General features: G+C 68.6%; 1 protein-coding gene across 2 annotated transcripts in view; it reads right to left on the bottom strand.

Moving 5' to 3' along the window:
* The window catches only part of KIF26A (kinesin family member 26A), a 35,960-nt gene extending 31,714 nt beyond the window's left edge, over positions 1–4,246 (bottom strand). Inside the window, exons 1-2 of one of the 2 annotated variants that reach the window (XM_045823618.1) lie at positions 4,109–4,246; positions 1,269–1,514 (exon numbers count right to left, since the gene is read on the bottom strand). In XM_045823618.1, coding sequence (XP_045679574.1) covers positions 1,269–1,514; positions 4,109–4,246 — 384 coding nt within the window. Of the gene's footprint in view, positions 1–1,268; positions 1,515–1,854; positions 2,022–4,108 lie in introns of those variants that run through there. The other variant, XM_045823619.1, reaches the window with a different exon arrangement.
* Between the last annotated feature and the right edge of the window lie 14,791 nt (positions 4,247–19,037).

The following is a 19,037-nucleotide window of genomic DNA, read 5'->3' as shown; positions in this document are numbered from 1 at the left end:
ACCCCCCTGGAGGGACCCTGGAATTCGCCAGCGACTGGTGTGACCTGCAGCTCTCTCCATCGGGATCCCCTGCCCCCTGCACCCGGCCGGCCACGCGCCCGGCGCCACCAGGCGGAGCCCAGCTGAGCCACCAAGTCCGTCCTCTCTCTGGCCTCAGTCCCGCCCGCTGGGGCGGCCAGACGGCCCGCAGCCGACAGGCCCCGGAGAGCCGGTCCCCAGGCACACCCTCCTGAGGGCCCAAGGGCCCAGGTGTCTCCGGGACCAGACCCGGGTGGCTGGGTGGGCAGCCGGCCGGGAGGAGGGTCCGGCCACACCCCAGGACAGGCCCCGGGTCCCCTCCCTTTGCCCCCGAGAGTGCCCCCGAGAGGGCAGAAACCAGACTCCCGCCAGCCCGCCTGCTCCGGGCAGGGAGCGGTGGGACCCCCGGAGCCCAGGGCCCCGGCCCGCTCAGGCCGCAGGGCCTCCCTGGAGAGCTATATTTAGATCCCGTGGGGATCACTCGGACTTCCAGGAACCTTGCAGAAAGGCTGCAGGTCGGGCGGGAAGGGCTTCCTCTGGAGACCCCGCCCCCCCGCCCGCCCCCCCCCCCCTCCAGGCACATTGTTCCCTCAACAATGGCCCCGGCTCCTCCCCGGGCCCAGGCCAGCCCGGGGCTGCAGGGCCCCCGCCCTGGCGAACACCTTGGAGGCTGGGAGGGAAACCCGGGGGGGGGGGAGCCCAGAGGCCCCGCCGCGCAACCCCCAGCTGGGTGGCCACCGCCCGCAGCGGCAGATCTGGACCCGCTGTGCCGCGCTCTTTTCCGTGAAGCTGGGAGGAGGTGGGCGGGGCCACGGCCTCCCCCACAGCAGCAGGCCCGCCCTCTGGTCTCCGAGCCCTCCTGCCACAGCTGTACAATTTCCAGACACCTGGCTGGAGGCCCAGGTGGCCCAAGGGCAACAACAGACCAAGTAACCCTGGCCTCCCGCAGGACAGGCACTGTCCTGCCCTGGGTGGGGTCGCCGCCGCGGACCTCCCTCTCTCCCTCCCCTCCAGAACACAGACCGCGGGTCCAGCTGCGGGACTTCCGCAGCTCCCGCAGAAACACCCCCCCAACCTCTCTCCAGCCCCCCACCCCACCCCAACTCATTCACAGTTACAGATGGGGAAACTGAGGCCCGGAGAGGCGAAAGGACTGGCCAAAGCCACTCAGTGAAACCTCGCCTCCCTCGGGGACCGAGTCCCAACACGGGCCCTGCCCCGAGGGGCCGGCCCAGGGAAAGGTCACTTACCCGGAGCGGTGTCCCGGACCCGCTGACCAGCTTCCACGCCTGTCGCTTGAGCTCCGCGAGTCTCGTGTGGCAGTGGCGGCACCAGCTGCCTCCGCTTGCGGAGTGGCCCTGTTCTGCGCCTGCCCCGGCGCCCTCGGGAGCAGGGCGGCTGCCACAAGGGTCCTGCTCCGGCCCGACAGGCAGCCTCTTGCGGGGCGGTACCTCCAGGAGCTGCAGCGGCTCCCGGGCCAGGCCGCCCTCGGCCACCTGCGGGAAGTGGGTGCAGAAGAGGACAGTGAGCCTAAGCCGCTGCGGCACCATCCCGAGGCCCAGCACCGGGGGCTCCAGACCTCAGCTGGTCACGGGCCCCGGAGTTGGCGCACTCCAGAAAGTTAGGAGCGCTGGGCAAGGACCTGCCGCCAGCCCTCTCCTGCAATCCAGGGAGGTTCGGCTCAAGTCCCTCCCGGCCGGAGGCCCGGCTGCCCCCGTGCTCCCCCCAGGCCCCGCCCCTAGGGGGCGCCGCGCACCCCTCAACCGTCTCGGCGTTTAGGGCCCCGTCCCGCGGCGCCCGCCGCCCGGCTCCCTCTCTGGGCCCGACCGCGCATACCGCGGGGTGCGCCGCGCACATGGGGGCGCCGTGGCTGCCCATGGCCGAGACGCAGGAAAGGCCGGGCGGGAGCTTGGGGCCGCGCGGGCGGTCCGAGGGCGCTGCGGCTACGTGATACAGCCCGGGCGCGCCCCCATGGCCCCACCGTCCGCCCCGAAGTTGGCGACGCGGGCGGACGAGTGACAGAGCGCGCGCAGGCGGCGGCCAGCGCGTTCGGGAGGCGGGGCGGGGCCCGGGCCGGTGGGGGCGGGGCGCCAGGGGACCGTCCCACCCCAGCCCTCCTCTCCGCAGAGCTTGGGGGAAGGGATCCAGTCCAGCGGCGCGGCCCCTCCCACTCCAAGGACCCCAACTTGTTAGGCGAGTCACAGCCCCAGGGAGGGGCGCAGGGGGCCGCTGTAAAAAAAGGTGCGCTCTCGCGCATGCGCCCTCCTGCTCTTGTGCCGGGACACTGGGGTCTGCGCGTCTCCTGGGAGGCACCAACCCACTTTTCACTTCACAGGCGAGAAACTGAGGCCCCGGCGGGGAAGGTCTCGCCCAAAGCCCCACCACGTGGCGGGGACGAGGAAGGGGCCGAAGCCCAGCCCCCGAACTCCCAGCCTCTTTTCCCTACAAATCCAGTGCATTCCGCCTGTCTCTGGCCACCCTTTGAGTATAACTGTCGCGCGTGGTTGAGCGACTCCGCGGTCTGGCCCCGGACCGTGCAGTGCCCCTGGCCGTGGATCTGTGTCTAGGCGTGTCTGCAGGCGGCACGAGTGTCTGTGCAACCGCGCGTGTGCGCGAAGGTGGGTGTGCGCGCTCTGGGCCCAGGAAGCGGGAGAAGGCGGTGCGGCTGGCCCCGGGGGTGTGCGCGGGACCTGTTGTCAGCCGGCCTGGCAGATGGGAACTTAGCTCCGGAATTAATTGCCTGTTTGTCTCCGGCTGGGAGGTCGCCCCACCCCCGCTCCGGCGACCAGTTGCTCCCGCTCCAGCCCAGCCCTAAGTGTCGCGGCTAACCAAGGCAGCGGGTGACTCTGGATCCCTACTCCGGGTCAGCCCGAAACCGGGGTCAGGCTGGGCGGGCGCGGCCGCCCGCCTTCCCGTGACGCGAGCGACCCCTGCTGGCCAGCGCGCACCAGGAGCCTGGAGAGAGAGCTGGCGCCACGCGTCCCAGGCGAGGAGGAGCGCCCCGAGGACTAGAAGGAGCCGAGCCAGAGCAGGGCCCGCTGGCGGGCTGTGGTCCAGGCGGAGAGCGCGACCTGTGGCTCCCTCCGCGCACCCACACGAGGCCCTCACACAGATTCGAATCGCTCCCCGCCCCTCCTGAGTCCCTCCAAACTACCTTCTTTGCTCAATTCCCTTTTACTTGGAAGGTCCTCCCCACCCATGTACGCGCTCCCTCCAGAAGAGGGGTGGACCATCTGCCCTTGGCTTTCCGAGTTGTTTCTGACCGGCGACGTGGCGGGGTTAGGGGTATAAAGTGGGCAAGGGCTCCCCAGTCTCACTCTGCGGTCCCCCAGCCTCCAGCCCCTTTCCACCCCGCACGAGGGCCGGGAGCACTTCTCATCTCCTGTCTCATCGCAGCCTCCGGGAGGACCACGGGCGTGTCAGCCCCACTCTGGGTCTAGGTACCCCGGGACGCCACCGACGCCACCTCCCCCCATGGCCTGCAGACAGCACTTGTCCCAGCCCCTCAACTGCTTTGGGCCACACACAGACACGCACACACACACTGGGTCCCGGATCTCGGCACTCTGCCACACACACACTCATTACCACATGCACTCCCAGAAACGCGGACGCGGAGCCATGGTCTTACGCCCAGGGCCAGCCACACTGGCAACTTAGGTAGTCCGCACCACTGCGACACTTGGAGAGCACACGCTCACACCATACACCCGGGTCCCTAAAGGGGGCCGGGGCACAGCCCTGCAGACACGGGAACTGGAGTCACCTCAGGGGCTCGGGCTCAGCCACGAGACCTCGACTTCTTGCCTCGCCCACCCCAGCAAGGCGCGCCGTGGGACCCGGGGTCTCTGCGCTGCTCTCTCTGCCCAGGCTGAGTGCCTCCAGCTCAGGACGCAGCCTTTAGGGGAGAAGAAGATGGAGCAACACGCTTGGGTGAAGTGAGCCAAGAGAGTCTACAGCCTGGGCTGCGGGACTCTGCTCAGAACCTGCTCTTCCTTCCCGGCGCGGCACCCTGAGCTGCAGGAGACGCGCCGCAAAGTCGCGGGACAGCGCCTCTGCCACCAGCTGGGTCCCGCCGCCCGGCCCTCACCTTTGCTCGCCGCCGCAGGAGGTGGCTGGTGAAGCCCAGGATGATCTCCGAATCCAGGCAGAGCGCCCCCATCTCCAGCAGGCTGGGAGCCTTGCGGGGCGCGCCGTGGGGCGGCTCGGGAGACCCGGGCAGCGCCATGGAAGAGCGGGGAGCGGCTCCGAGCTCCTCCGCCGCCACCGCCACCTCCCCGCCCGCGCGCTCACTGGCCGCGTGCCCGCCGCCGCCGCGCCCCGCACCGCTGCCCGCCAGGCCCCCAATCCTCGGCGGCCCGTGCCCGCGGCACCTGCGCTCGCTTTGCGCCGCGCGCTCCCGCGCTCCGGCCCCGCCCGTCTGCGCCGACAGCGCCCCCTCCGCTCCGGCGGCGAGCCAGACACCCCGACACGCGGGGGGGAGGAGGCGCGGCGGAAGGGGACTAGGGCCCCACTCACTGCGGGTCGGCATTCCCCTGCCTCGCCTGCTCTGCCTGGTGCTCTGGCCCGGAGGCACGGAGAGGGGGCTGAGCCGCTGAGCTGGACTCCAAGAAACCTCTACGGACAGGGGCCATATCGAAGCCCCTCCCCTGCAATCGGTCCAGGGGACTCTGAGCTTTGGGGTCCCAGTCCCTGAACACGTGTATAGAGCACAGTGACCTTGAGCTCCACATTCTGCCCATGCTCCAGGGCGCTCCTCGCTAGCCCCCATCCCACGCCCCAGCCTCAGCCTATGGACCCCCAAAGCCCCCCCCCGCCAGGACCCCAGAGCTTCGCAGGGGGCCTCTGCCCCTCTCTGCGCCACCACTCCAAAACCCCTATTCTACCGCCACTCGCAGCCTTCTCTGCCCCCGCCCCGGACTCCCTCCGGTCGCTCCAGTAACTCCCCGCGGCTGGAGGATTCGGGCTAGTCTCCTAGTGCGGCCGAATCTCGGTGGGAATCTTGGGCGGGGGCGCTCTTCCCGGATGCAAACTCAGACCCGGATCCCGCGCTCCTGCTGTGCGCGGCCCCCGGTCTTCGGTGCTGGCGGGCGCCCCCTGCCTGTGGAGAGTGGAACAGACAGTCAGGGTCACCTTAAATAACTGAGGCCCACGGGGGTTTGGGGAGTTAAGGGGGTGTCAGGGAACGCTGCCCAGGGGAAAGGGGCCTTGAACGGGCCATAACAGGTAGACGGCAAGGCGAGGAGAAGACTGGAGAAGGGCGGCCTGGAGGTCAGCGCTGCAGGCGCCCTGAGCAGACAGCAGGATGTGATGGCTTGTCTGGGGTGCCAGGGTGGGGGCCCGCCCTGCCCCCTCTCTGTCCCCTGGGAAGGACCAGGGAACTTCCCTGCCCCGCCCCCACTCACCCGGCTCCTCTCCTGACCCCTCCAAGCGGCAGCAGGAAGAATTGTCTCCACCCACCTGCCCCCTGCCCCTGCCCATTAATAAACATGTCTGCAGGCCACAGGGTCCCCACGCAGACCTCAGGTCAGGAGAGACCCCGAGCGGAGCTGCCCCTCCCTGCCCCCTGGCTGCTGCCGGCCTGGGCCAGAGGTCAGTCAAGCCATAAGGGGAGCCCAGAGTCCCCGCAGTCCCTCCCTTTCCCTGTCCCTTTTCAGCCCTCTCCTGCGGGCCCCGCGGCCGCACTGGGAGGAGCTAGGCTCCAGGAGGCCCACCTGGAGACCCCCACGCCCTCCTCCTGCACCACAGGCACCCCTGGAGCTCTGTCCTGGCCCTCCCTCCTCTCCTCCAGGTCCCGGAGCCTCGGGGAGGGGCTTCCTCCGGCGGACCAAGCCCTCCTGGGTGCAGGCCGCCGGCCGTCTCAGCGGGTTGATTAAAGTCGTCGTGGAGATTTTTTCACATTTAATCTTCCAGGCCCACGGCGGCGGTCAGCGCTGTCCCCGGGGAAATCTAGGCCAAGGGAGCACCGCAGAGCCCGTGCACTGAGTGCAGCTCAGGCAGGACTAATCGCCGGACTCCGCTTCCAATCAGACCCAGAGTGGGGGGCGGTGTTTCAGGAAGTGGGGGCACTGGGCTGGAGTGGTCAGCTTCCCTGCCCCAGGCATGGGGAGACCCAAGTCCTTATGCCACCGTGTCACCCCCACCTGCTGGGGACATTGGGAACCCCACACGCGCGCACACCCCACATGCAGTCCAGTCCCTCCTGGGCCTGCCCCGGCCAGCCCGCCCCCCAGGAAGGGGCCCGTCCTTCCAGCCAGCAAACTGGAGAGCCAGGAAGGCGCCCCGTGCATGGGCCACAGCGCAGGTGGGAGGTGAGCCCTGGGCAGCGGTCACTGCTGTGAGGGCAGAGACTGGGCCACAAGGGAAATGGACAACCAACCCTCACACTCTGTCCTCAGTGACAGTGGACCCAGGTCACAAACAGGGGGCTCCTGGAAAGTCTCCCCAGACACCAGGCCCAGGACAGCGGTTCCCAGAAGGCCCAGACCTTTCCAAGGGGCCGCAGGGAGACAGGTGCGGGCTGCCGCCTCTGGGGAGAGGAGGGGTGGGCTCAGGGGGGGAGCTTCACTTCCGAGCCCCATCCTTGCGGGTGGCTTTGCCTGTTGTGGGGCGGCTCCCCATAAGCGGTAAGGAAGGCTCGGGGTGCCCAAGTGGCCCGCCCACTAGGACCACAGCCTGCGTGGGGCAGACCTCCCCTCCTCTCCAAGGGTGGGAGGGGACGAGACCCTGCTCTCAGCTCCTGGGGGTGGGGCTGCCCACACTTCCTGGGGTCTGGTCAGATCCTCAAGCCGCCCGGTCACACCACTCCCAGAGGTGGGCTGGGGCTGGGCGGGGGCAGGGCGCCCAGGAGCCCAGTCTGTCTGGGAGGGAAGCCCACCCTGATCCCGGGCAGTGCCCCTCGCTCCGGCTGCCCCCCTCGCCCTGGCTCTGAAGGCAGGCTTCAGCTGGGGGGGGGAGGGTGCTGTCCCTGCACCCATCCTTCTTCAGGGGTGTCTGCTGCTGAGATGGGGGCCCATCTGCCAGGGCAGCAACCACGAGTATTTACTATGGACCGGGCTCCGTTTCACCACTGGACAGAATTCACTTCACCCTCACAACCACGCCAGGAGGGGTACTGCATGATCCCCATTTTACTGATGAGGAAACTGAGGCACAGAGGGGTGACGTGACTTGCCAGAATTCACCCGGGGCATCTGCGTCGAGCCTGTGCCAGTGACCACTCCGCTCTGCAGCGTCCCCACCCCCTCGGCCGCAGGGCTGGCCACTGGGCCGCTGCTGCGGAGGGCGGAGCGGCCCCACAGCCAGCAGTGGGGTCAGGGTTTGTCAAGTGGAGAGAGAGGCTAGAGGGGCAGGCCAGCCCTCCTGCCCTCTGCCCGCCCCCAGTCCAGGAGCAGCCCCAGGCCCAGAGCTCTCCAGCGCCGCGGGGCACCGTGGTTTCAGCACCTCGGCCAGCGCCCCTGTCCTCCCTCCTCAGCGGGTGGGACCAAGCGGGGAAGGGTCCTTTCCTCTGCTTGCTCAGCCGCCCTGGAGCCGGCCGTCCTGGCTCCTGCTCGCTGTCACCACCCCCCCCACCCCCCCACACCGGTTCCATGCGTCGGCACCTGCGGCGCCCAGCCCCGTGCTGTGTGTCCAGAGTCGGGGCTCTCTGCACAGCCTGCGCGGCTCACGCCCGCCTCAGCCAGCAACCTGCTTCCTGCAGCAGCCCCACCTGGGAGCAGGGCCTCCACCGTCGACCCCCCACCCCGCCCCCATCCTGGGGTCCGCGCCGCAGCCAGGGCAGAACCTGAGGAGGCAGAGAGGTTGGTCCCCCACTCTTCCCGGCCCCGTGCGGGCGCCCCGAGCCGGGGGAGCCCAGGGCTGGGCACGGCGGCCTGACCACCTCGCTGGGCTCCGGCTGCACGGGCTCCGGCTGCACGGCCTCCTCGGTGTCCCTGAACCTGCCCAGCAGGCCCTCTGCAGGGTGCCGCTCCCCAGACACCCACGACGTCTGCTCCCTCCTCTTCCTCCAGAAGAGCCCCTCAGCGAAGCCGTCCCACCACCCTGCCTACACGCCAAGTACCCCCGCAGTGTTCCCCAGACCTCCCCCCACCCTCCACCCCCACTTCAGGCTTTCGGCCTCCTCCCTGGGGCCTCGGGGACTCGCCTCACATTCCCTCTCCCTCTTGTCCGCTGCCGGTCACCCCGTCAGAGCACCCATTGGCTGTGTCCCCAGACCGCGGCGCAGGGCAGACACCCCGGGCACTAGTTGAAGAAGGAAAGGCACCGTGCGCCCAGGCACGTGCAACCCTGACACTCCTGTGTGGGCTCCCACTGCAGGGGCCCCGCCCTCTGCCCCCTGACTGCGCCCCTCCCCAGCCCAGGTCTCTGTGCTGGCTCCTCCCTCCCACCCGCCGGGGCAGGGCCACCACGCCAGGCCCTGACCCTGGGGTGACTCGACCAGGCCCAACCGGCCCAGCCCAGGTCAGACAGCTGGCCCGCCCGAGCACACGTCCTGGCCCACGTGGAGGCGTTCCTGCTCTCTCCGTGTCTTCCCGGATGCCGAGAAGGAACGTGCACGGCCCTGGGTCCCCCCCAGACCCCTTCACTCGTCCAGCCTGCTGGGGCCCGGCCCCCGGTAGAACCTCTGAGCCTACAGCCACAGCCCCTCAGCCAGCCCATGAGGCCCCCAGTGAGCTCCCCTGCTCCCTGGGCACGCGGCCCCCCGGCCCTCCCACGCGAGGGTCCCGCTGTCCAGGCCCCCCACACCCAAGCCCTTACAGGTGGCATGCCCTCCCTGCCCAGACCCCCCTCACAGCCGGCCAGCCCCCCAAGGCCGGGTCGAGTCGGCGCCAGCCCTTTCCGGGAAGGCTCCCAGCCGCGTCCTGCCGCACGTGGCCCGGTCCTGTGAGCCCTGCCCGGGCCGAGCACCCCTGGGTGGCAGTGAACGTGTCAGGAAGGCAGGCGGCCAGGCGGCCGGGCAGGGGGGTGGACAGGTAGCAGGAGCAGACCCCTCCTCCCCAACCGCCTGGGGTCAGACCCGTGAGCCAGGACTCTGGGGAGCGATCTGGAACGGGGACACTTCCAACTACGGCCAGCAGGTGGCGCGCCTTGGCCACGGCCAAAGGAAAAGTATTTGCGATCACCTGGTTCAGTCTCCCTCTGGGGCAGACAGGGAAACTGAGGTGCTGAGCGGGGCGGGGCTTGCCCTAGACCCCCGGCAGCGAGGGGAGTGCCAAAAGGCCCCTGCCAGCCGGGTGGCCTCCCTAGCGCACCCCACAGGCCTGACTTGCTCCCCCTTTCTCTTGCCGCTGTGTCCTCACGTCCCAGACCCGGCCCAGCCTCCAGCTTGAGGTCAGGCCTGCAGCGGGCAAGGGGGCACGCGGCCCCCTGCTGCGGAGTCCCGGCCCCTCGCCTGCAGGGCTGATCCGGAAAGCTCTGGACAAGCCTTCAGGGCAGCTGCATCACTGCCCCAGAAACGGCCTCCGGGCCTCCCAAGGAGCCTTCTGGGCGGGTTTCCACTCAAAACACGCCCACCCCACCCCAGGGCGGGGCGGGGTCCGGCTCAGCCCTGGGTCTGCAGAGACCGGACCTGGGCGCGCAGGAGGCTTTGTGGATATCAGCACGCGTGCCCCTGGGTGTCCGTGTTCCTCACGCAGCATTGCCGCTGCGCCTCGCAGAGAAGGGTCCCAGTGGTGCCCGGTCCCCACGAGAATGAGGACCGGCTGAGGGGGCGGGGCTGGCAGGGCCGCGGACTGCGTCCGGAGCAGCCGCTCACCTCCAGCCCCTCCGGCCCCCGCGGCCCCGCAGGGGCTGGCCTCCCCGCCGCGCTCGCCTCGCGCGTGGCCATGGAGGTCCCACAGGAAAAGGGACCCACAGATGCTGAGCTCTATGAACTCGGGTACTGATGCAATCCAGAGAACCATACGAAAAACACTTGGAATGTGAAAATATAAAATAAAATTATAAAGAAGGGTTGAAAGATAAAGTCAAGGGAATCTTCCAGAAAGCAGAGGGGAAAGAAAGTAAGAGGGAGACGGAGAGAATTACAGGGTTAGGGTGGGAAGTTTAATGTCGGAATAATAGGACTTCCGGGGAAAGAGTGAAAAAAGTGTGAGTGAGGAAATCGTGCAAAAAAAAAAAATAACCACCACAAGTAATGACAGGATCTTCAGTGCCTGTCACTGGAATGTTTTTCAAAGATTTCACGTGTTTATTTTTAGAGAGAGGGGAAAGGAGATGGAGACGGAAACCTCAGTGGGTGGCTGCCTCTCACACGCCCCCTCCTGGGGACCACCCATGAACCCCAGGCATGTGCCCTGACTGGGATTCGAACCGGCGACCCTTTGGTTCACAGGTCGGCACTCACTGCAGTGAGCCACACCAGCCGGGGTCAGTGTCTGGCAGGAGTTTTTTAAACGATGTCGTTGTGAAACGTTAAACCGAGACCAGGGGCAAACAGAAGACACTGCAGCTCAGGGGCGACTTGTCAAGCACAGTGCAGATGTCGGCCGACCTTGAGCAGAAGCCACTACAGCGACAGAGGCCAGTGGAGGGAAGGCCCCGAGACCGAGGGCACTGGTCCCCTGGCGAGGGCCCCACGCCCAGCCGGACCGCCACCGGAGCGCACGAGTGGAGCGCACACGGACGGCGGGGCCTGTCCCTTCCCCAGGTGCCCGGCAGGCGGGCTCCCCAGAACAAGGAAACAGTCCAAGGACGAAGAGGGCATGGGGCCAAGAAAAGGGGACCCAGCCCAGGAGGGAGCCTGGGGGCAGGTCCAAGGCGGGGGCTGGACGGAGGTTCAGGGGTGTCAGGTAAGCCCTGAGGAGGGTGCAGATGGGGTGGGGGCCTTCGGGGAGGAGTGGGGAGGAGAGGGGCTACGTTATGTATTTCAACACATCGAGAAGAGATCTGAACTCCCATCGAGGAGCGTGGAGTTACTCACAAGTGTTAGAAAACTATCACATTTTAAAACACGCCCCTGGCTGGCGTAGCTCAGTGGGTTGAGCACGGGCTGGGAACCAAAGGGTGCCAGGTTCGATTCCCAGTCAGGGCACATGCCTGGGTTGCAGGCCACAACCCCCAGCAACCGCACATTGATGTTTCTCTCTCTTTCTCTCTATCTCTCTCTCTTTCTCCCTCCCTTCCCTCTCTAAAAATAAATAAATAAAATCTTTTTTAAAAAAACACAGCAACAGTTTATTTTTATTAAGACGCCGAGCCAGAGAGGGGCGGGGGCCGAGAGGGGCGGGGCCGGGGAGGGGCGGGGCGGGGCCGGGCCAGGGCGGGGCCGGGAGGGGCGGGGCCGGGGATGGGGCGTGGCCCGAGAGGGGCGGGGCCGGAGAGGGGCGGGGCCGGAGAGGGGCCGTGGCCGCACGCGCTGACCTGGGCTGGGAGCACCCAGGGCCCGAGCCTCCGGTGCGTCCCGGCAAGCTTCGCGGTCATTCCCTGACTTCCGAAGCCGTGTGCACGATCAGGTCTCACTTTAGAAGAAGGTGTTTGCTTCGCTCTGTACGTGACAGTGGACACACTCCTCGGACCCGCTCCCGGGGAAAGGCCGGGCGCAAAGCCCGAGAGCCGCCGCGGCGCGCACGTGGGCACCGGCGGTCTGAAGCCAGGGCGGCCCCACCGCCCAGGAGGAAGGCGCCTCGGGGCAGGGGCGGCAGGAAGGCCCGGGAAGTCGGGCGTGCCCTGCCTGACGGAGCGCGACGCAGCCCGGACTCCGCGCCGGGAGCACACGCGCCCCAGGACGAGGCTCGCGCACGTGCTCACGGGACGCAGAGTTGCCTGCCTGCCGATGCCCGAGCCCCCACGCGTGACAGCCAGTCACCGGCCACCGCACACTCGCGGAGCAGGCCCCGGGCGGAGGGGGGAAGACCCGCCAACAGAAACAGACCCAGAAACGGTGCCGGCGGTGACATCAGAGGACAAGGGCGCAGACGCTGTTTTCGTGACTATATTTCGGCAGGTTCCAGAAGTCGTGGGGGCTTCGCATCCGCTGAGGTTGAGAAACTGTGGAACAGACCCACCCAACCTCCACAGGTGGACGTCATCATCTCCGGGATGAAAACCGCACCGAGAGGGTTCAGGGCAAGTCAGACACTGCAGAAGAACCGCGCAGATGGCATTCTCCGAAAGCTCTCGGAATGAAACAAAAGACCTGACACAGAGGACGGGGCCTCGCGCAGCTGTGGGTCAGCCTCGGCGGCCCCAGGCCGCTGGGAACTGGGGGCTCGCACAGAACCCCAGGCAAGGAGAAGGGAAGTGGCGGGGGTCAGAGTGGAAATCAATCAAACAGAAAAGAGAGAATCGCAGAGAAGCTCGACCCACCCAAAGCCGGTCCCTTCACACGATCGATGAAAACGGCCATCTTGCAGTCGGGGTGAGAAAACACAAATCGTCAACCTTAAGCGTAAGAGGTGGGAACCCTGGCTGCTGTGGCTCAGTCGGCTGGAACATCGTCCTGATGCGCCAAGGTCGCAAGTTCGATCCCCTGTCCGGGCGTACGTGGGAATCTACCAATGAGTGCATGAGTAAGTGGAAGGACATATCAGTGTTTCTCTCTCTCTCAAACCAATAAAAAAGATTTTTAAGCCCTGGCTGGCGTAGCTCAGTGGATTGAGTGCAGGCTGCAAACCAAAGCATCGCAGGTTCAATTCCCAGTCAGGGCAGATGCCTGGGTTGCAGGCCACAGCCCCCAGCAACCGCACATTGGTGTTTCTCTCTCTCTCTCTATCTCCCTCCCTTCCCTCTCTAAAAATGAATAAATAAAATCTTTAAAAAAAAGATTTTTAGAAGAGTAAGAAATGTAACATTGCTACAGAGTCAACAGATATTAAGAGAATCATAATGGAGTGTTATGCATAACTTGATACCAAAAACCTGACAAGTTAGATGAAGTCAACAAATTTCTTGAAATGCACAAACTGCTAAAACTCACCTGAGAAAATATAAATAACCGAGTGGTCCTACGTCTATAAAAGAGGCCAAACTGCTTTTATGAAGAATTTGGTTTTTTGTTTGTTTATTTGTTTGTTCATTTTGGGGGGGGCGGGGGAGGGAAAGAGGGAGAGACCCGTCCGCCGGCTGCTGCCTCTCCGGCCACTGAGCCGGCCGAGGGGCCGAGGGGTGGGAGAGGCTGAATTCGCAGCTGACGCTGTCCAGCAAAGGAAACTCCCGGGTGGAGGCAGGGGCGGGGACCTGGGGGAGGGAGGGAGGGAGGGAGGGAGGGAGGGAGCGGCCATGCAGAGCCAGACCAACCCTGCCCAGGGCGAGGCTCTGGAGCCCCCCCCCCCAGGCCCACTGGCGTCTCGATCGCATGCCGACCTCGGCTGTGTGCACACACTCGCCGCCATGGGCGCACGCTCTGACCGTGCACACCTTGCTGTGCGCCCCCACACCGCTGCAGGCCAGAAACATAAAGAACGGGGCCCCCCAAACGGGCAGGCTCGAGGAGAGCTGGCTGGGACGTGTCTCCCCATCGTGTGCCCGAAGCCTCCCAGAGCCCCAGCGGACACCCAGGCCCCGGCCGCAGGGCACCCCCAGCAGACCCGCATCGTCGGGGCTCACCGAGGCACTGAGGCCGCGCAGGGAGCAGGGAGCTGTGTGTGAGCAGGGACCGTCTCACCCAGGGGTGTCCCGGGTGGCAGTGGCAGTGGCCCGGCCTCAGCCCCCGAGGGAGGCCCATGTGTGCAGTGGGGGCTCAGGTAGGGAAGCTGAGGGGCTGAGGGCCTCGCACACCTCCCACAGCCCCAGGCCTGGGTGCATCCCCCCTCCTCCAGCCCTTGTCCCTGGCTGAGGTCTCAGCTGCAGGCAGCGGCCTCAGGCCTCTGTCGGGCGGCCCCAGACGTGGGCCGGACGCAGATCCCCGCCCGGCCGGCTCCCCTGAGCCCGGCCTCTGGGCCCCTCACCCGCCCTCGGGTGACTCAGCCACGCACTGGGGCAGCACTGACTCAGAAGACTGGTTTGGCCGCTCCAGCCGGGACCGAGGTAACAGCGGCGTGGAGAAGGCAGGGGTTCACTCCCTCGGGGGAAAGACAGGGGTCCACGGCGCTAGGGAAGCGTGTCCCCTGGGCTGGTCAGGGTGGGGTGGCCCATGGTCCCGGTCTGCCCGGGACAGAGGGGTTCCCAGGACACGAGCAAGTCCCCGGCAGACTGAGCGATTCAGCCGCATCCCCGGGGCCTCCGGCTGCCCAGCCAGCGCAGCTCTGCTCCCGGCGGTCCCACGGCAGCGGCAGGCTCTCCGTTCAGCGGCCCAGACAGAGCCCCCCACCTGCCTCTCAGGGTGGGCTGCATCCCCTCAGTGGATCCCCCCCAGGGGCACCAGGAGAGATGAGTGCTCTGAGGGGGTGAGGGGCTTGCCCGGGGCACCTGCTTACTGGCAGCGGGGCAGGGCTTTGAACCCGCTGACTCTCGGTCTGTGTCACAGCTCAGGCTGAGGGGGCGGCTGTCAGCGTGTAGGCACGGGAGGGTCCCCCGTCACTCCAACCTTGTCCCTTCTGGGACCAGGGCCTCCGGCGGGACAAGGGTCGGGGTCTCCACCCAGGAGGGGCTGCAAGCAGGGTGGGGCGAGTGGACCGGCCTGAGGACCAGGTTGCCTCCCAGCCTGCTCCCTCCAGGCGAAAGGGGCGGCAGGGGCCCGAGGGCCCATCTCAGGGAGGTGGGGGAGGGTCTGCCCGGTCCTGGAGCCCTTCCCAGGGAGGGGACCCCAGTGGTGGGGGTGGGGGCCTCCCAGGGACCTCGGTGCCAGAGGCAGGGCTGAGCTGGCCCACGTCCACTCCTGGGGCGAGAGAGACCACAGAGGCAGTGCCCCCCCGGGGGGGGGGGGAGGACAGCAGCCCAGGACACAGTCAGGTGTTGGAACAGGCATTTATTTCCACCGGCCATAATGTGCACGCCCGCAGCAGACAGAATGGCCCAGCCCAGGACAGGGGACGCCGGGACTCCCGGCCGACACCCCTCTCCCGGAGCCGGGGAGCCCGGCCTTGGCGAGGGTGGCCCCGTGGGAGGAAGTCCCCGGCGACAGGCACACAGCCGGCCTGACCCCGGAGCTCCCAAGGAGCCGCAGCGGGGTTCACGGGAAATGGGGATGGTTCCCACCAGGGTTGGCCCTCCTCTGGGGAGCACAGCCCCCTTCCCACGCAGGGCAGCAGGGCCCGGGCCCAGATCCCCACGCTGCTCCTCACGCCACCCCTCCTGTCCTCACCCCAGCCTGGGGCTCAGACCGGGCAGGGGCCTGGCCCAAGGTCACCCAGAGGGGCAGTGCCCTGGTGGGCCCGTCTGACCCACACCCAGGCCGCCCTGCAGCTCCCCGAAGCCCTGGGCCAAGGGGGCGGGGACCTGAGGGGACCCCTTCTCCGCAGAGGGTGCGGCCAGTCCAGTGGACCAGGCAGGCCCAAGGCGGGCCCAAGGCGGGTCAGCCTGACGCCGCAGGCGTGAGCGGCCTCGCCCCGGAGGGAGGTGGGAATGGAATGACACTTGCTGAGCCAGCACGCCCCAGGGCGCACACCCAGGCTCCCGCCGGCTCCCGCCGGCTCCCACCGGGTTTCCGGACCCACCGACCGGGAGCTGAGGGCTCAAGGCAGTCCGCGCACCGAATGCCCCGACTCCTCCGCGCCCCAGCGTCTGTCCCTCGAACCCCTGGTTCCTTCCGCACGCTCTTCCCAACCCCGGCGCCCGTCCCCGCGCGCCCCTGAGAGTGCGGGCGCACGCGGTGCCACTCCCGGCCCTGTCTCGGCGTAGGCGCGCTCCTGGCCGGGAGGCTGGGCCGCGCACGGTCAGCCCCAGCAAGCCCACGGCGAAGGGTGCGCCCTCTCCCCGCCAGGTCCGGGCTGGGAATTCGGCGGAGTGTCGGGAAGGGTGGGGCCCTCCGGGCGCAGGAGAGCGGCGCTGGCGTCTCCGTGCCGGCGATGCGCCAGGATTGGGGGGGCGGGGGGGCTGGGAAGGTGCCCCGCGTAAGGCACCCCGGAGTCCGACCACCTCCCGGCAGCGTGCGGTCCTCGGCCCGGTCCGCCGGCGCAGCGCGCAGAGCTCGGGGCGGGGACGGCCGGGGGACTCCGACACGCGTCTCGGGGCTCCTCCTGGGCGGGCCTGTCGCGCCGCGGACCCCGGCCCCGAGCTGGACCCGCACGTGGGACACCCGTCGTGTCGCGGAGGTCGTTGCCGCCGCCGCCGCCAGGCCCGCCGGGTCTAGTGGTCCTAAACATTTCACAATTGCGCTACAGAACTGTTGAACTGTTAAGAACCACTGGACCCGGCGCGCGAGTCCTCGGTCGCCGCGCTGTGGGGAGAAAATCCCGCCGCCCCGGCCCGGCCCGGCCCGCCCTCCGCGCCGAGTCCGCCCAGCCCCGAGGTCCGCCACGTCCCGCTGCGCTTCCACTCGCGGCTCCTCGTGGCCGGCGCCGTGTCCGTGCGGCCGCAGCCGGTGCGCGGCGCCTTTTAAGCCTCCGGCCGCCCGCCCCCGCCGCCGGAATGCGCCCGCGCCGCGCCGGCCCGACCGGTTCTTCCGGGCAGGCGGCTCCCGGCTCGGCGGGTCCTGCGGCGGGTCCTCCGCGGCCCGGTACCTACTCGGCGCGCCCCAGCGGGGGTGGCCCTGACTCACCGGCCTCGCGGCCCCGCCCAGCGCACCTGGCGTCCCCCGGGTCCCGCTCCAGGCCTGGGGGCCACGCCCGCACCGCCCGGCCTGGGACCCGACGCCCAGGCTCGCCGCGGGGGGCGGGGGGCGGGGGGAGGGGGGGTGACACCCGCAGAGCCGGTGCCTGGAGAGGCCGGGACAGGGGGGGACTCGCCTGTGGGTGGGGTGGGGGCGCGGGCTGCTCACGCCCTTCCCTGTCGCTTCCAAGGGAACCTCGTGGGAGGGGAACAAAGAGAAAGTGAAACCAGAGGCTCGGGAGGGAACGTGTCCGCAGGTTTCCCGTCTCGGACCCAGAGATTCCCAGAGGGCGGGGCAGGCGGTGGAGCCCCAGCCCCGGGGCGGGGGGGCATGGGAAGGCGCCCCCTGTTCCCCCACAGCGGGCCCAGCCTTGACCGCCCCCCACACAACACACCGGGCAGTAGCCCCGCCCCCGCCCATGTCTTCTGGCCTGGCCACCGGGTCACCTGGAGACCTTGGGGCCTGGCCAGCGGCCTCGGGGAGCTGTCGCAGCAGAGCTGCCCGTGGCAGGCTCGCGAGGCCAGTGGGGCCGGGGTTCCGGGCTTCGGGAAAGAGGATGTTGGCAGGGAGGCAGCCCCTGAAGTCCTCACAGGGTGCCGGTGGGCCGTGGGGTCATAACCACTCACCTAAGGCCAGGGCGACTACGGCTGGGGAAGCCGTAGGCTCAGAGAGGGGCAGTGCCGGCCTGGCGGTCGGTGCCCAGTGGTGGAGCTGGGCCCCCTGCCCTGGCCCAAAGGTCCGAGTGCCCATGTGGGGGGCAGGGCGGGGAGCAGGAGTATGGCAGCCACCACAGAGGTGTATGACCAAGAAGAAGAGCTTGGGACCCCCCCACATCCTCTCCTCCTGGGGGGAGGAACCCACCTGCCCTCTTCCCACCTCAAAGCCCTGCAGCCCAGCCCAAGGTGGACCCTGCAGGCTGTCACTGTCCCCAGCCCCGGAGAAGGACGGCGGGAAGGGTGTCTGCAGCAGGAGGGACGGCGGTGTGGCCAGAGGGGGGCTTCCCGGCAGGAAGGAGAAGCCGGCTGCCCGTGGCCAGGTGGGGTGGCCGGGGGGCAGGGCCCGGCGGGCAGACTTCCTGACGGAAGGGGCTGGGCGGCCGGTACGAGTGTCCTGGGGAGAGAGATCTCCCAGCGATAGCCCTGGGATCGCCGAGAGTCCAGAGGGGCCAAAGCCCCACCCAGCCAGAAATCGCCGGAGGTGGGCTGGAGGGCGGTCTGGCCCCTCGAGGACCCCAGGGACCCAGGCTGCCTCCCACGGTCCTGCGGCCCTCGTGGGCAGAGCCCTGCTCCCAGGCCTGCAACGCGTCTCCCAGTGGCGGCACCGCCTTCGAGAGGCGAGGAGGCTGCCCCCGCGGGAACCCTGGGCGCAGACCGGGCCCGCGTCGCCCCAGCTGTCCCGTGGGGCGAGCCAGGCCCCTCAGGGGAGTGCCCAGGGCACCGTGACCCCGGAGGGGGGTCTGCCCCACCTTACACGGTCGGTGTCCTCGGAGCCCAGAGGGCCAGCCCACCTCAGAGGAGCCGCCCTCGCCCCAGGAGCACGCAACGGCCCCGAAGAAATTTCTAGACGTGTGCCGGTCCAGGACTCTGCCTCCCCAGTGTGTGGGGGTCCGAGCATGGGGGCTGCCCCCAATCTGCTCGATCGTGGGGTCGCCCAGTGACCCACTTGGGGAAAGGCCCGCTCAGCGGCATTCCCTGTGAGGGTCGCTGCGGGTATTCCCAGGCGGGCAGGGCACCCCCCCCCCCGGGCACAGGGCTCAGCACGGGCAGGCGGGCACCTGTTGCTGCAGCGGCAGCGGCGGCGGCAGGAGCGGCCTGCACAACCGGCCGGGCCCCAGGCGCCCAGCCGCGTGCGTGTGCTGCGGCCTCAGCCCCTCCGCCCCTCCGCCACCCCCTGCCCCGCTCGCCGGGTGCAAGGCGAAGGCTCCAGGGACCCGCCGTGCTGGTGCGGCAACACCAGGTTGTGCAAGGCCCCGGCACACCCGAGCCCGGCGGAGAATCTGGCGGGCCGCCAGCAGGGGCCTGGGAACCAGGCTGCGAAGCCCTCAGGAGTGGGCGGGGACGCCCCGGCCTGGCCCACCCGGGAGAGGCCTCCTCTGCACAGTGGGTGCCCGGAGTGAGCCCTGGGTTCACACGGGTGCCCAGTATCTGCAGGGCACAGGCCTCACCCAGTGGGCAGACGGACAGATGGACAGACAGACAAGAACCCCCCCAGGGCAGTGAGACGTACGAAGTGGCTGGGGGACCTGGAAGGAGGTCCCCCCAGCCCGGCTCCTTAGGCCCAGCGAGGGTGGGTGCAGGAATGGGAGGGGGCCCAGCCCCCTGGGGGGACACCCCGTCCCCCCCAGTCCTGCTTACGGTCGGGACGGGGAGCCGCCTAGGAGACCAAACACCTG

Source organism: Phyllostomus hastatus, unplaced genomic scaffold, assembly GCF_019186645.2.
Source record: "Phyllostomus hastatus isolate PE091 unplaced genomic scaffold, TTU_PhHast_1.1 phas_scaffold_501, whole genome shotgun sequence".
NCBI lineage: Eukaryota > Metazoa > Chordata > Mammalia > Chiroptera > Phyllostomidae > Phyllostomus > Phyllostomus hastatus.
This window is presented reverse-complemented; position numbering and strand designations above follow the sequence as displayed.